This window comes from Podarcis cretensis (assembly GCF_951804945.1).
Source record: "Podarcis cretensis genome assembly, chromosome: 3".
NCBI lineage: Eukaryota > Metazoa > Chordata > Lepidosauria > Squamata > Lacertidae > Podarcis > Podarcis cretensis.
Window position 1 is genome coordinate 95,777,999 of NC_137172.1, and position 13,174 is coordinate 95,791,172.

At 40.8% G+C, this 13,174-nt stretch overlaps 1 protein-coding gene across 1 annotated transcript in view; it reads left to right on the forward strand.

The window, feature by feature from the left end:
• Positions 1 to 13,174, forward strand: part of NOL10 (nucleolar protein 10) — a 41,786-nt gene that overhangs the window by 18,424 nt on the left and 10,188 nt on the right. Inside the window, exons 12-16 of the mRNA XM_079969834.1 lie at positions 1,175 to 1,241; positions 3,604 to 3,656; positions 11,769 to 11,895; positions 12,560 to 12,639; positions 12,726 to 12,824. Coding sequence (XP_079825960.1) covers positions 1,175 to 1,241; positions 3,604 to 3,656; positions 11,769 to 11,895; positions 12,560 to 12,639; positions 12,726 to 12,824 — 426 coding nt within the window. The remainder of the gene's footprint in view (positions 1 to 1,174; positions 1,242 to 3,603; positions 3,657 to 11,768; positions 11,896 to 12,559; positions 12,640 to 12,725; positions 12,825 to 13,174) is intronic.

A 13,174-nucleotide genomic window follows, 5' to 3' on the forward strand; every position in this document is an offset into this window, starting at 1 on the left:
GTGGCTCTCCAGGGTTTCAGGCAGGGAGGGAGTCTCTCTCATCCCTACCTAGAGATGCTGAAGATGGAACCTGGGACCCTTTGCATGCAAAGCAGATAAACTCTACCACTGAATTTTACTGTTCTCCCCCAAATTCTCTCAATTTCAGTGTAAAGCAATGCATAACGGCCATGTTATTCAGCAGGCAGCAAACTGTCACTAATGCAACTGGTGCAAAATGCAAGAAGGGCCTATCAAACCTGTTCTCTTCTGCTCCTTTCCTCCCCCAAGGCCTCCCAGCACAGACAGACGGATAGTCACACACCTTCTCATCTTTCCTCTTTTGTCCTCGTCTTCCTTCCTGTTCTACTTTTCTTTTTCTGGGACCCACTAAAATATTGCAAAAGTTATAACTGTCCAGAGCAGAGCTTTTCAAACTTTTCATTTGGCAACACACTTTTCAGACACGCATCGTTTCGCGACACGGTAATTCAGTTTTACTAGCAAGCCAGAGGTTAAACTAACCTCTTTCCAGCCCCAGTGTGGGGAGCATTCACACGATACACCTATACAGTGCAGCCAGCACACTAATGTGTCGCGACACACAGTTTGGAAAGCTCTGGCCTGGAGAGTTCCTCTTCTGCAGTTCAGTCCTTACCGTGCAGGAAATAAAACTTTCACACGAGCTGACGATTTTCACACAGTGAATATTAGCAGGTGAAAATTATGTAAGTTTCCTTTGAGAATGTCTTCAGTAAAGGCAGGCTAAAGTGAGACTGATTCAGACTGTTTATATTTGCTTGGTTGTTGAAACCTTGTTTTTTAAAGGGGGTGGGTCCTGTGTATTTTTCAACTGGAGTAAGCTGCCTTCAGAATCTGTTTGGATAGGCGAGACATGAAATATGTTAGGTCTGCCACTTCTGATGGATGAATCAATCAGTTGATTAAAAACATTTTCTTCCAATTAATTAAGGTCACTCCAATTAATTGACATAGGAAAGCTGCCCAGTATCGTCAACACTGATTAGCAGCACCTCTCCAGTGTTATAGGCAGGAGTACTTTCCAGCCCAAATGAAGATGGCAGGAGTCGAACCTGGAGCTTTTTGCATGCAATGGAGAGGTTATTATATTGCCTAACTGGCTCTTTCAAAAGAGCTGGGTTAATCCTTTATGTTGCTTATTTTTCTGTTTCAGGGGAAGGTATTCACTTCCTTGGAGCCTGAACATGATATGAATGATGTTTGCATATATCCTAATTCAGGTATGTGGAAAATTCTTCACCAGGTGATAGGTAACCATGCTGCTCCAAACATGATTGCATCTGGTAACTTTCCTACCTGGGTGTGGTTGATTTTGGTCCTCTGTTGGATTGTAGATAATCAGAAGGGGGACCTGCAACATAATATTGCAGTATGGAGGGCTTTTGTTCAGGATTCCTGAAATCATTCCGTTCCCCTTGTTTTCTGGCTCCCAGCCCCACCCCAAACAGTTTCTCCAGAGCCAGCACCAGACTTCATGTGCCACTGATGGCCCCCTCATTCCAACAGCCAGGGCAAGGCTGTGTTGTTGCATAGAGTGCATGTGTGGCAACACTGCCTCTCCACAGGCTGTATTCCACCCTTACCAGTTAACGTCGGCAAACCTCCAGAGTTTCTCCAGGCCAGCTGACACTGCCCCATTGTGTTGATTTAGCTACATAAGGACCAGCCCTCAAGAGAACTGAGAGTGCTGTTAGTATGTATGGTTGCTCCTTGCAAGTTTTGAGATAAATGGCAACTTCAAAATTCCCAGCCACATTAGCCAAATGTGGAAAGTCATCCCATGTCTAGGCCCGTTTGTGGAATCCTATACGAGACTAGGGGCTAGATTCAACTGAGCCAGCACGCTAGTGGAAGTCAGTACAAGGGCTCTTGCTAGTGCAATGTGGCTTCACATCCCACACCCCCAAATCGACTGGCAGGTCTGGTGAACCCACAAAACAGCATGGGGGGGGTGGAGAACAGGGATCGTTCCATTTAGCAAGCAGAAATGCTTGTGATGGAACAAGCAGAATAGTGCCTGTCTAAAAAGGTTCTTCCTGTCAGAATAAATATCTATATCCAAGAAACAGCAAGCGGTCAGTTGTGTCTCCAATGTTTTATCTTACACACTTCAGCTCATTCATACATTCCAAATCCTTCATTTCTCATAAAAATCATATCCTTGTCAAAACTGGATATTTCATTCTTTCATCCTCTGGCTTCATCATGAAACACCTACAAGATCTCATTCCTCAGCATAATTTCAGGTGTCAGTATTTTAGTAATGAGGAGGTTATTCAAACAAGTCTGAAATGCTTCTTCATGTAATCTGATTAGTCTGCTCTGTGGTTTAATAGGTGTGTCCCTCTTCCTGTAAACAGTGATCAGGATTAGCGTGTTTAAACAAAAGAGCTCTAGGAATCTCTTTAATTCAGATTTCTCCCTATCGTATATCTGCATCCAGCCTCTGCCCCAAAGAGTGCACGCCTTCAGTCTGTGGGAATATTGCTTCCATTAGGAAGTTGTTTTCCTTTTCTTGACAGAACTATTAGAAACTTTTGAAATAATTATTAAACTGAATCCTCCCTTTCACCTCCTCTTCACTGACTGCTGGGGAAAAATTATCATTCGTTCCTGTGAGTAGAAGATAAAAGAAAATGGCTTGATTTCAAAGGTGCTTTTCCACTCGTCTTCTGTTCACTCTTGTGACATAGCAGAAGGGTGAGAAAAGTGACTCCAACTGCAGAGTTTATTTGCTTACTATATCATTTATTCAAACAACAGACCTCTAAATATATTTCAAAACACAATCTGGTTCATTAAAAATACCAATAAAAGCAAACATTAAAAACAAGTTACATTACATTTTAAAAAATATAAAACAAATAATTTTAAAACAATTATACTTACTGAAATCACATGCCTGGGTAGGTTTCCTGAAACAATTCAGATGGGCACATATGGGTTCTTACATAGGGTTGCCATATTTCAAAAAGTAAAAGCCAGGACACCCCAAAAGTTATTGAGTTTTTTAAAAAATCTGGATGTATGGTAGCCCTATCTTACATTTCTATTTTATTTATTTATTTCATAAAATTTATATACCACTAGATTGTATAAGAGCTGACTAGATTTCATATAAACCATCTGGAGCTACTAATAATTAACTCTGCAACAGAAAATTTGACCATTTTCATTCCTTCTCCCTTAAAATCTGTGGTCATTTTGCTACTGATTTCATGGGAGGACTGCATCTGTTGTTGCTTTCAAGGGAGAACAAAAATTAACCCCCATTTTTCAGATACTTGGATGGTATTGAGGATTGGTCTGGAAAGGTGACTTTCTGAATAAAATAAAATGGTATTTGACTGGGTGAGGGTATATGTGGTAAGAGAAGAAGAGGAAACGGGAACAGCTCTGGGCACTCAAAAGAGTGGAGCTTTTACTGAGCCCAGAGCTGGTATGTCTATAGTGCTCTCTGATTTCTTTTTAGTAATAGCTTTGGAATTCATGTTCTCACCAAGTGTGTTTAGTTCTAATTTCTGAAAGTTAAAAATGGGAGGGGATGTCCTGTCTTTTACAAGATTCTCTTATAATCTTTAGGAATGCTGTTCACGGCCAATGAAGCCCCCAAAATGAGCATCTACTACATACCAGTAAGTAAAGCAAACATTTTCTCTGCTATTATGATCTCTGGACACCGAGAAATAGCCCTGTGCTTTGTTTTCGATTGTAATACAGTTCTGTATTTGTACTGCACAGTACATTTTAACATGTATGTTTGAGTCTGTGGTGTAAACTTGCTACTGAAAAGTATATTCCAGAAATTTATCATGAATACATTTCACACTCACCCTGTTGTAATAATGCAACTATATTGGTTTTAAAAGAGTAGAATTGCTTTGAACTAACCTTGAAGCTTTTCTCTTACTCATTACAATTTAGTTTTGAATTAGCAGAACTGGAAAAAACTACTGAGAGAGAAAGTATCAGTTTTCTGTTAAAATGAAGCACATCTAAAACCTGCATAAATATTACTTCTGGGATCAAGCGAGTTACTTTTTAAAACAAGAAAATGAAAATATCATTAAAACAATGATAATGCAACCAGCAGTATACAGAATTAAAAGAAAGAAGCTCATGAAAGAGTAATTAATTAATGAGCCTTACAATAAAGGTCAATTTATTAATGAGCCTTACAATAAAGACTTTCTTCAAAAGCTTCAAATATCTGTGTTCAGATGACATGGTAAACCATGAATAACCCTTCTCCTCTGGTGTGCCACAAGGCATTAAGGAGGTTAAATGTCCATATATAGTTGCAATTTGTTGCTTCCTCTGAAGCCATCAAACTCTGGTTAATCTTAATTATGATTTGTTAGAAACCAGCCAGCTTCAAATGACTGATTATGAAACTGGATTGTTTCAACAAACCATAATCAAGATTATAACCACAGCTTAAGGTTTTAATATAAAACTAAGATGTATTTAATCAAAAACGGTCACAGAAGCTTCCATTCTCCTCCCAACCATGCCTGAGAGGGGACAGAAGGTGAGCCCAAGGTTCGCTATGGCTAACTCCCATCAAGATAAAATGGGCATAGGATGGTGTTCAAATGCAGCCAGTGCGAGCAGCAAGCATGACAAAATGGCCGTTTTTGGAAGGGAGTTTCGGAATTTGAACATCATAGTCAAAAAGGCCTGTCTCAGATCCCCCACCTGCTGCATTTCATATGGGATGCAGGAGGTGGTTCTTGAGAAACACTAATCCCAGAAGGCTTGAGGCAGCCTTCCCTCAACTTGGTGCCCTCCAGATGTTTTGAACTACAACTCCCATCATCCATTGCACTGGCCAGGCTGCAAGTTTTCCCATTCCACAATACAAACTGGTGTTGAAAGCCACCCTAGTTTCAAAAGTGGTTTGTGACGTGGCATAAATTGGGAGTCTTGTTTGAGAAGCAGAAGGCCAAAGCGTGGTTGAGGGCATGCAATTGTGGCCAGGTAATATTTTAAAGCACAGGTTTTTTGCCTTAATGAAATATGCCAGAGGAGGGGAGGAAAAATAAAATAAAGACCACGTTCAGTTTTGGTTTCACAGAGTAAGTGCAAATTGGCATGTGCAGAAAGGGAAGAAGGTGCTGTTTTATTTCCAGTTCACATTAACATAAATGGTTAATGACTTGGGTTGGTTGTTTTTTTTTACTTTGCTGAACTTCGACAGAACTTGAAAGCATATCATAGAATTTAGTGCAGCCAATCACAGCCTCCCTTTAGGATTATGAGGAAGAGGAGTGCTGTGAAATCCCCCAAATTCCACAAGATAGGTTTGCATTTATTTTGCCTGCAGCCGTACTTGCATTTCTTGGCTTTCCTAGGTTTGTAACTTAATCCACCTCCTACACCAGATACAGAAAACCCCCAAAACTTTGATTTATGCACCCCAGCTAGAAAGTGCAAAAGTATAAAGGTGCTTACTCGTGGATTCAAGTTGCAGAAAGCTCCACTTTAATTTGCATAGCTGAAAGGTTTTCCCTTGAATTGCTCAAATTCCGCCATACCCATCTAGTGCCTGTGTACATGCCTTACAATAATTTAAGATCACAGTTATATAAATTAAAAGGGAGAAACTGCAGACAAACTAATACAAATTAGTTGCATGTTTTGTCAACTTGTTTCTTGGACTTCATTCCGGGACACAACATGGGGATGTAATGATCTGAAAATTAGAGAACAACTCTGGTTGGTGTTGTGTTATATTGGCTGTGGAAACCTGAATTGTTTTCCATAAACAGGATGCTGGAAAATGGCTGAAATCAGCCTTCCAGAAGGTGTGGCAGGTGTTGCCAACCTGTGGCCCTCGGGATGTTGTTGGACTCCCAATATCCACCAGCTCTATGCAGTATGGCTAATGGTCATGAATGATCGGAATTACAGCCCTGCAACTTCTGGAAAGAATCTCTTGAGTATTGCAAGAGCACTGAACTGCCAAATGCCTTGAGTGAAGCTCATATTAAGGATGGGAAAAGGCTATGATAGGGCAGTGAAAGAGAATTGCAGGACATTACAGTGGTACCTCGGGTTACATACGCTTCAGGTTACAGACTCTGCTAACCTAGAAATATTACCTCAGGTTAAGAACTTTGCTTCAGGATGAGAACAGAAATCGTGCTCCGACAGCAGCGGGAGGCCCCATTAGCTGAAGTGCTGCTTCAGGTTAAGAACAGTTTCAGGTTAAGTACGGACCACTGGGACGAATTAAGTACTTAACCCGAGGTACCACTGTACCATTTTATTTTGTGCTTTTAAAATATCTAAGCTGAGAAGGACCATGGTTGTTTTTAAAATAATTTGTTCAGGGGAAAAGTTGTATCAGCCACTGATGGCTTTGTTAATAACTCTTCCTTCTTTTCACTTGATGGAAAGCTTGATAACAGTTATTGTTTGGTTGTACTTTTTCTATAGTGGCGAAGTACAAAACAGTCAATGTTTAAATTCTGTTTTCACAAGATGTCTCTCTCTCCCTCCCCCCCCCCCCCCGTTTAAAACCCTAGTCTTTCTACCCACAACTTAGATGAATTCTTGCATAAACTATTAAAGGAGGTACAGATGTGGGATTTAATGGACGCGCCATTTAATGGGTGTATCCTAAGGGCATTTTCATACAGATTTTAAAATATCACGAACGTTGTAAATTACGCTCATACAATATTAGGTCTCTGTCTCTCTTCTGCATCTGTGTCTGCGTAGAGTAATACTGTATGGATTTCAAGTGAAAGGCTGTGGTTTTTCTGCTAGTATTTTTAAGTGTAACCTGTTGGACGATTGTTTTTCCTTCTCAAAACAGGAAGCATGGGTTTCCTATCTGTTTTCAGATAAATACTTTCAATCTCAAAAGTAGCACGTTGGGCTTATTCACAACAAAGGAAATCCTCCACTTCCCATCAAAACAGGTTGCCTCAGAGGAAATGCGCGCGTGTGGGCATAGGTGCGGAAACCATCCAATGTGTGACACTCGGGAAGTAATTTTGTGGGGGCCATCCGGTAGAATCTCTTAACACATTTGGATGCTCCGTTCGGAAGTGTCTGTGCGCCCGATAAGCGGATGTGAAGCGCAGATACTGCTGTTAGAAGTGAGGCACTGCATTAGTGAATACAATCCAGTTCATAAATGGCTGCTACAGTTTGGCTCAAGTAGAATAACTCTGGCCTAGACAACAGTAGAAAGCTCTACAGCAGGGATGAGGAAACTCTAGCCCTTCATATGTTGTTGGACTCCATCAGCCCCAGCCAGCATGGACAGTAGTCAAGGATGATGGGAACCATAGTCCAGCATTTAATCCAGAGGACCACAGGTTCCCCATCCCTGCTCTAGAGTTTGGGAAGTAGAGGAAATGGGTTGCTTATGCCTGCAGAGTGTTAAAAACGCTACATTGCCTTACTTCCAAGGGATGCCAAACAGCCTTATTCAGGGGCAGGAGATTTGAGATGCTTCCAAACTGGGCCTTTTAAGGTAAAGGTAGAGGGACCCCTGACCATTAGGTCCAGTCGTGACCGACTCTGGGGTTTCGGCGCTCATCTCGCTTTAATGGCCGAGGGAGCCGGCGTACAGCTTCCGGGTCATGTGGCCAGCAGGATTAAGCTGCTTCTGGCGAACCAGAGCAGCGCACGGAAATGCCGTTTACCTTCCCGCTGGAGCGGTACCTATTTATCTACATGCACTTTGATGTGCTTTTGAACTGCTAGGTGGGCAGGAGCAGGGACGGAGCAACGGGAGCTCACCCCGTTGTGGGGATTTGAACCGCCGACCTTCTGATTGGCAAGTCCTAGGCTCTGGTTTAACCCACAGTGCCACCCGCGCCTTTACTGTGGAATAACTATACTTTTGTTCACTCACCTTTTTTTATGGGACATCTGCATAAGATAATGAACAAAACATCCCTCTCTCATCTCCACCCCACCCCCGTTCTGGTTCTGCCCCCCACCCAAAGCTCAGCAAAACTGCCTTTTTAAAAAAATCCAGTGCCATTTCCCACATGTAAATGGCCTATGGTCGGTAATGGCCTGTATAATTTCTCTGGCAAGTTATTTATTCACAATGAATCCTATTATATTCTGAGTAAACATGTGATATTGCACTGCATGGATGTGAATAACCTAAGACCCAAATAAGCCAGCCTAGCATGCCTGTGAAATATTGAGGAGTTCTGGTGAGTCTGTAGAAGGTTTCGCCCTTTAGTCTTGGGTTGTGGAGCCAATGTATGGCTTGTAGCCTATTTCAGACCTACCAAGACCTACCAACTTGCAGGCAGGTTATCATGAAGAAGGGGAAGAAAGACCTTGGCAAGCTGGATGTGGGCCATATGTACTCTTTTGAAACATTTATGTCTCAATGCCTATTAAGTGTTTGGACTGGGGGTGGGCAGGAATCTTGTAATGGGGACACTCAAGGGCTTCCAGAGATGGTTATTTAGGACAGCTGTAGAGAAGGGAAATAAAAGATGCCCGGCAAGAAGGAAATGAGTGGAAATTGTCTATGGAAGACCTTTATGTGTTGTTTAGAGTTCTAAGGAGCAATTTACTTTGTCAGCTTCTGACAAATTGTTAATGCATCCTCTTCCTTGGAGCAGCTTGCTCAGACGATGAGCAATGCATCCATAATCCTTTAAAAGAAAAAGAAAAAAAGTTTGATCTCTAGATAATTAGCAGTGACTGGAAGAGGACAAAATACACACATGCAACCAAACTCAAAGAGATCTAAGGGTGACCCAGAAAGTATAAAGCTAGAATGGGCAGCTTTAATTGTGCTGGTTATCATATAAGGCTGAAAAATAAATTTAATAGAACTACAATATGCTTGGCTCAGGCACTTCCTCATAGCAGGATATTTGTGGGTGGGGTGGATTTAATGTCAAGGACGTTGTTATGGAAAAATGAGGAGTAGGGGTTTTTTGTGTAGTCAGTTAAGGATATTTAGCAAAGGGGAAAAAGGGACAAAGACTGAAAGGTTTTTAGCAGGGGCAATTAGAATAAGATCTATTATTTGATTATTGATGCAAACCTCCAAAATGTATTTTGCATAGTTAAGTTTTTACCTCTATCTTCAGTACTTTTATTTTATTTTATTTTATTTTATTTTATTTTATTTTATTTTATTTTATTTTATTTTATTTTATTTTATTGCTATGGCTAGTGGCTGAAGATTCTTTTGATTCTGAAAGGGACAAAGATATGTCTGAATCTTCCCATTTCATTATATGCGTAGCTCTCCGTTGTGGCAGTTTTCTGCAACTCTGGTGCAAGTACCCCCTGTTACCTTTTTCTTTTAAGATTGCACCAACGACACACTAAAAAAATCCCATAAATTGTGGTCCACTGAGATACAACAGCTTGCTTTGCAAGAAATGTCAGCAGTTAAATTTAACAGACGTAGCATATTTGGATGAGTAGTTTTTAACTCAGCCTGTTGTATAAATGCAACTCATCTTTAGTCATTGGTAGTTCTCCCCCAAGCATTGTGTGGATACACAAAATAAAGAAACGTTAATGATGCCAAGGAAATATTTTTAAACAGCTCAGAATTGGAAAATGTGTCCACTAGAAACAGCTGACATTCAATATCCAGAAACCATGTTTGTTTTTAAAGTACTGTAATATTTTGTGATTACTGTTTTTCCCATGTGTTATAATATTGACATTTTTGTTAATCCACACCCCTTCCCAATGTAGAACAGTTGTTCGTATAGTATACAGTAGTTGAAGTAGACATTGTCTCAGTCATTGTACTCAGAGCATATATGTACAGCACAGCAAAGATACATATACTTTTTTGGGTTAATCAAGTAGTGTATTTGGATAGTGACCATGACCTTTTAGAATTCCTTGTTTGTTTTCACTTAAATTATCACCACTGATAACATTTTTAAAAAGGAAGCAGACCTTCTAACGTTCCATTTTGTAGGTGCTTTGGGTATTCTGAACTTGCCATTATTTCCTGTTTCCTTCCCTTGGAGAGAGGGCTTTTGATGTTTACCTTGATGCATTCTCCGGTTACTCAAATAATCTAGCTTCACTGGGTGTGACTGTGTGCGCATGAAGTGGGAGAGAGATTGATATCAACAGTGGAAAAGAGTTCAGTCGGTCTGAATTTTGGAGGAAATGGAAACCTAATTTAAAGATACATCAGTAGTGTGGCATCAGGGGTCATAACTGACACACCCACCCCGGGCTATATGAATCCATACAATGTTTTCATCCATATTCCATGCATTATTGTGGTATTCAACCTGTCCTCTGTGTTTAATTTGAGTATTTCGGCATATAATGTCATTAGCATCAGTCTCAAAAGTGGAGGAAAGGGGAATGAAACATTGCATTTCCAAAACATGGAGGATCAGCTTTAAGGTCAGCACAGTGAAAATGTGCATTTAGTGCCACAATCTTCACATTTGCATGGTCAAATCTTTGCTTAATCAGTCAAGATATGCACAAGCTTCAGACAAGCCAGGAAATTGCAGTTAACATTGTAGCTTCCTTTTGAATCCAAACAGGGAAGCTATGAGTAATGGCTTCCAAGCAAGCCAGAATCTTGAAACCAAATTTAAAACCATGGCTTAATATATTCTGGATTGTTGAGAAGCCGTTCATCACAGTTTCTCGGTTTGGGGTGTAACAGGAAGCTATGGTTACCTGCAGTTTCCTAGGTTTTTCACTTGCTTGCAGAAACTGGTTATGTGTGGATGTCTGAAGCTGATGCATATCTGTTTATTAAGCAGTGCATTTGACCAGGTGAACGGGATCTTTATGTACACTACTTTTATCTGTCTCTATATCTACACACAACCTTCAGAAGGTTTTACCAAAAAAAATAGTTGCTGACCTAGTTCCAGCAGGGCCTATGTTTGCATGTAGGCTTGACTGGGATCCCGAGAAAGTTGTATATGTATTGTGGGGTGGGTGGGCTTGCGATGGCAGACTTTTTATGGAAGACCCCCTGACCTCTAAAATCAGGGAGCTGAAAACCTTCTGTGACCTCCCTACCACCCCCTGCAACACCTTGCACATACTGGAATCTATTTGATTCCAGCGAGGGGGGAGGAGTTTAAATCAGCAAACGCTTCATCTCCATAAATGGTTTGGAGTGCTGCAATAAATATTGTGCTGATTGACATGGATTTACATGAGTCTAGTAGACGACCGAAAAACAAACCTACAAATCAATTTTATTTTTAATTTAATTGTGTTGCTCTTTTAGCAATATGTGGCAAAGCCATTTGCATGAATCTTCCATGTCTGTGCGAATACCTTCATTAATGCACCTAGCCTTAAGAAATGGTATCTTCGCACTTTTGTATCTTTTCAGGGTGCACTTACAACTATCACAACTTCTCCAGCAAAGCTGTAGTTTTCCGTGATCCTGGAACAGCTTTGTTAGGTTCACTAATTACTTGGCAATCTCTCGCTTTCTTTTTAGGGGAGAAATTGAAACAGCATTATATAGTGGGTGGACTGAATCCCCTGTATTTGTTTTTGAACCACAGTTCACCACACAATTACTATAGTTTAATGGTTTGACTGTACGTCACTTACACTGTTCAGACTTGCATCTTAACAGGACTTGTACAGTCTTAACAGGCTTACTCATCTGGCTGTCCTCTTGTCTGCAAAGTTAGAAGTTCAGTGTTCTGGTTAAAGTAATGACAAATTATGTAATAACAGCTGTTGGAATGTCACAGAAACAGTGTTTACGACTAACCTTGGTGCATTTACAGGTTTTAGGTCCTGCTCCAAAATGGTGCTCGTTTCTTGATAACTTGACAGAAGAGCTGGAGGAAAACCCAGAGACAACAGTATATGATGACTACAAGTTCGTAACAAGAAAAGACCTTGACAATTTAGGTACAGTATTGCTGCCTTGAAAGATGCAAGAATTTCTTTATTCTTTCTTGTTCTTTTTCATTAATTCTGCTCTCAGTTACTCATTTTGTTTACATGCTGCTATATTTGCTGCCTCCTGCTGCTGAGAGAGGGAGCAGTGATGGTTTGCCTGTCCTAGCCCATCTCTTTTTGACGTGATGGAGTTGTGGGTACAACACACGACTCCTTGTCTTTTTCCTTTTGTCTACAAAGCCTACATCAAGCTAGCAAGAAATTTTACGTGACAGTTTGCAACTTTTTACCTGGCAACGTATATTAAGTGTACATTTTCTCCCTATTCCCATGTTGGAAAAGCAACCCATTCAAAGGGGTCCTTTCACTCCCAATAATTGTTGTTGAAGAAATGGGCAAACCTTTGTATGCAGTGAAGGTGTGAAAACATTCCATTATGTCTGTCCAGTGTGCCAGGTTCTGAACATATGTGAAAGCTGCAAACTAGGAACTTTCACAATTTTGGCAAATGATTACGTACAACCATCCCCCAAGAAAATTACAACCCCAATTTTATTTTACTTTTTTTAAAAAAACACCTCTGTGATGTAGCCAAAATATTTCCTGATACATTAATATTTTCTGTCTGTGTCTCTTTCTCTCTCTCTCTTCCCCCCACCCCTCTCCACCTCAGGGCTGGCTCATCTGATTGGATCGCCACTTCTCCGAGCATATATGCATGGCTTTTTCATGGACATACGACTGTATCACAAGGTAAACTGGGCAAAATAAGGCTGCTTAGAAACAAGGCATCTTATGAGTTCTTTCCTTTTCTCCACTTAACTGTTTTGTGTTTGCAGGTAAAAATGATGGTGAATCCTTTTGCCTATGAGGAATACAGAAGAGAGAAAATTAGGCAGAAGATTGAAGAAACGCGGGCACAAAGAGTGCAACTTAAGGTAAAGGTGCAGTTTTAACTGTTCATGGAAGTTTCCATAAACAGTCCATTATGGAGTGATGGGAGAAGCTACCCTAACAATCCTGTACATTTGTGATACCCTGAGATACACTGGGTGATATTTAGTGTTCCACAGACCCCTTTCCTTTCCCTGCCATGCACATTCACATATCTCCTCTGGGAAGGGTCCCCAAAACCTCCAGAGCAGATTTGGAGGGGGAAGAAGAAGAAGAAGAAAGGAGGTTACTATTGCCCAAGCAGAAATCTTTCACCTTGGTGGGAGGATGCTGTTGGATGTCACACGTGATCAACACCCTCTCAGATCTTGTCAGAATATGGAACTCCGATTAA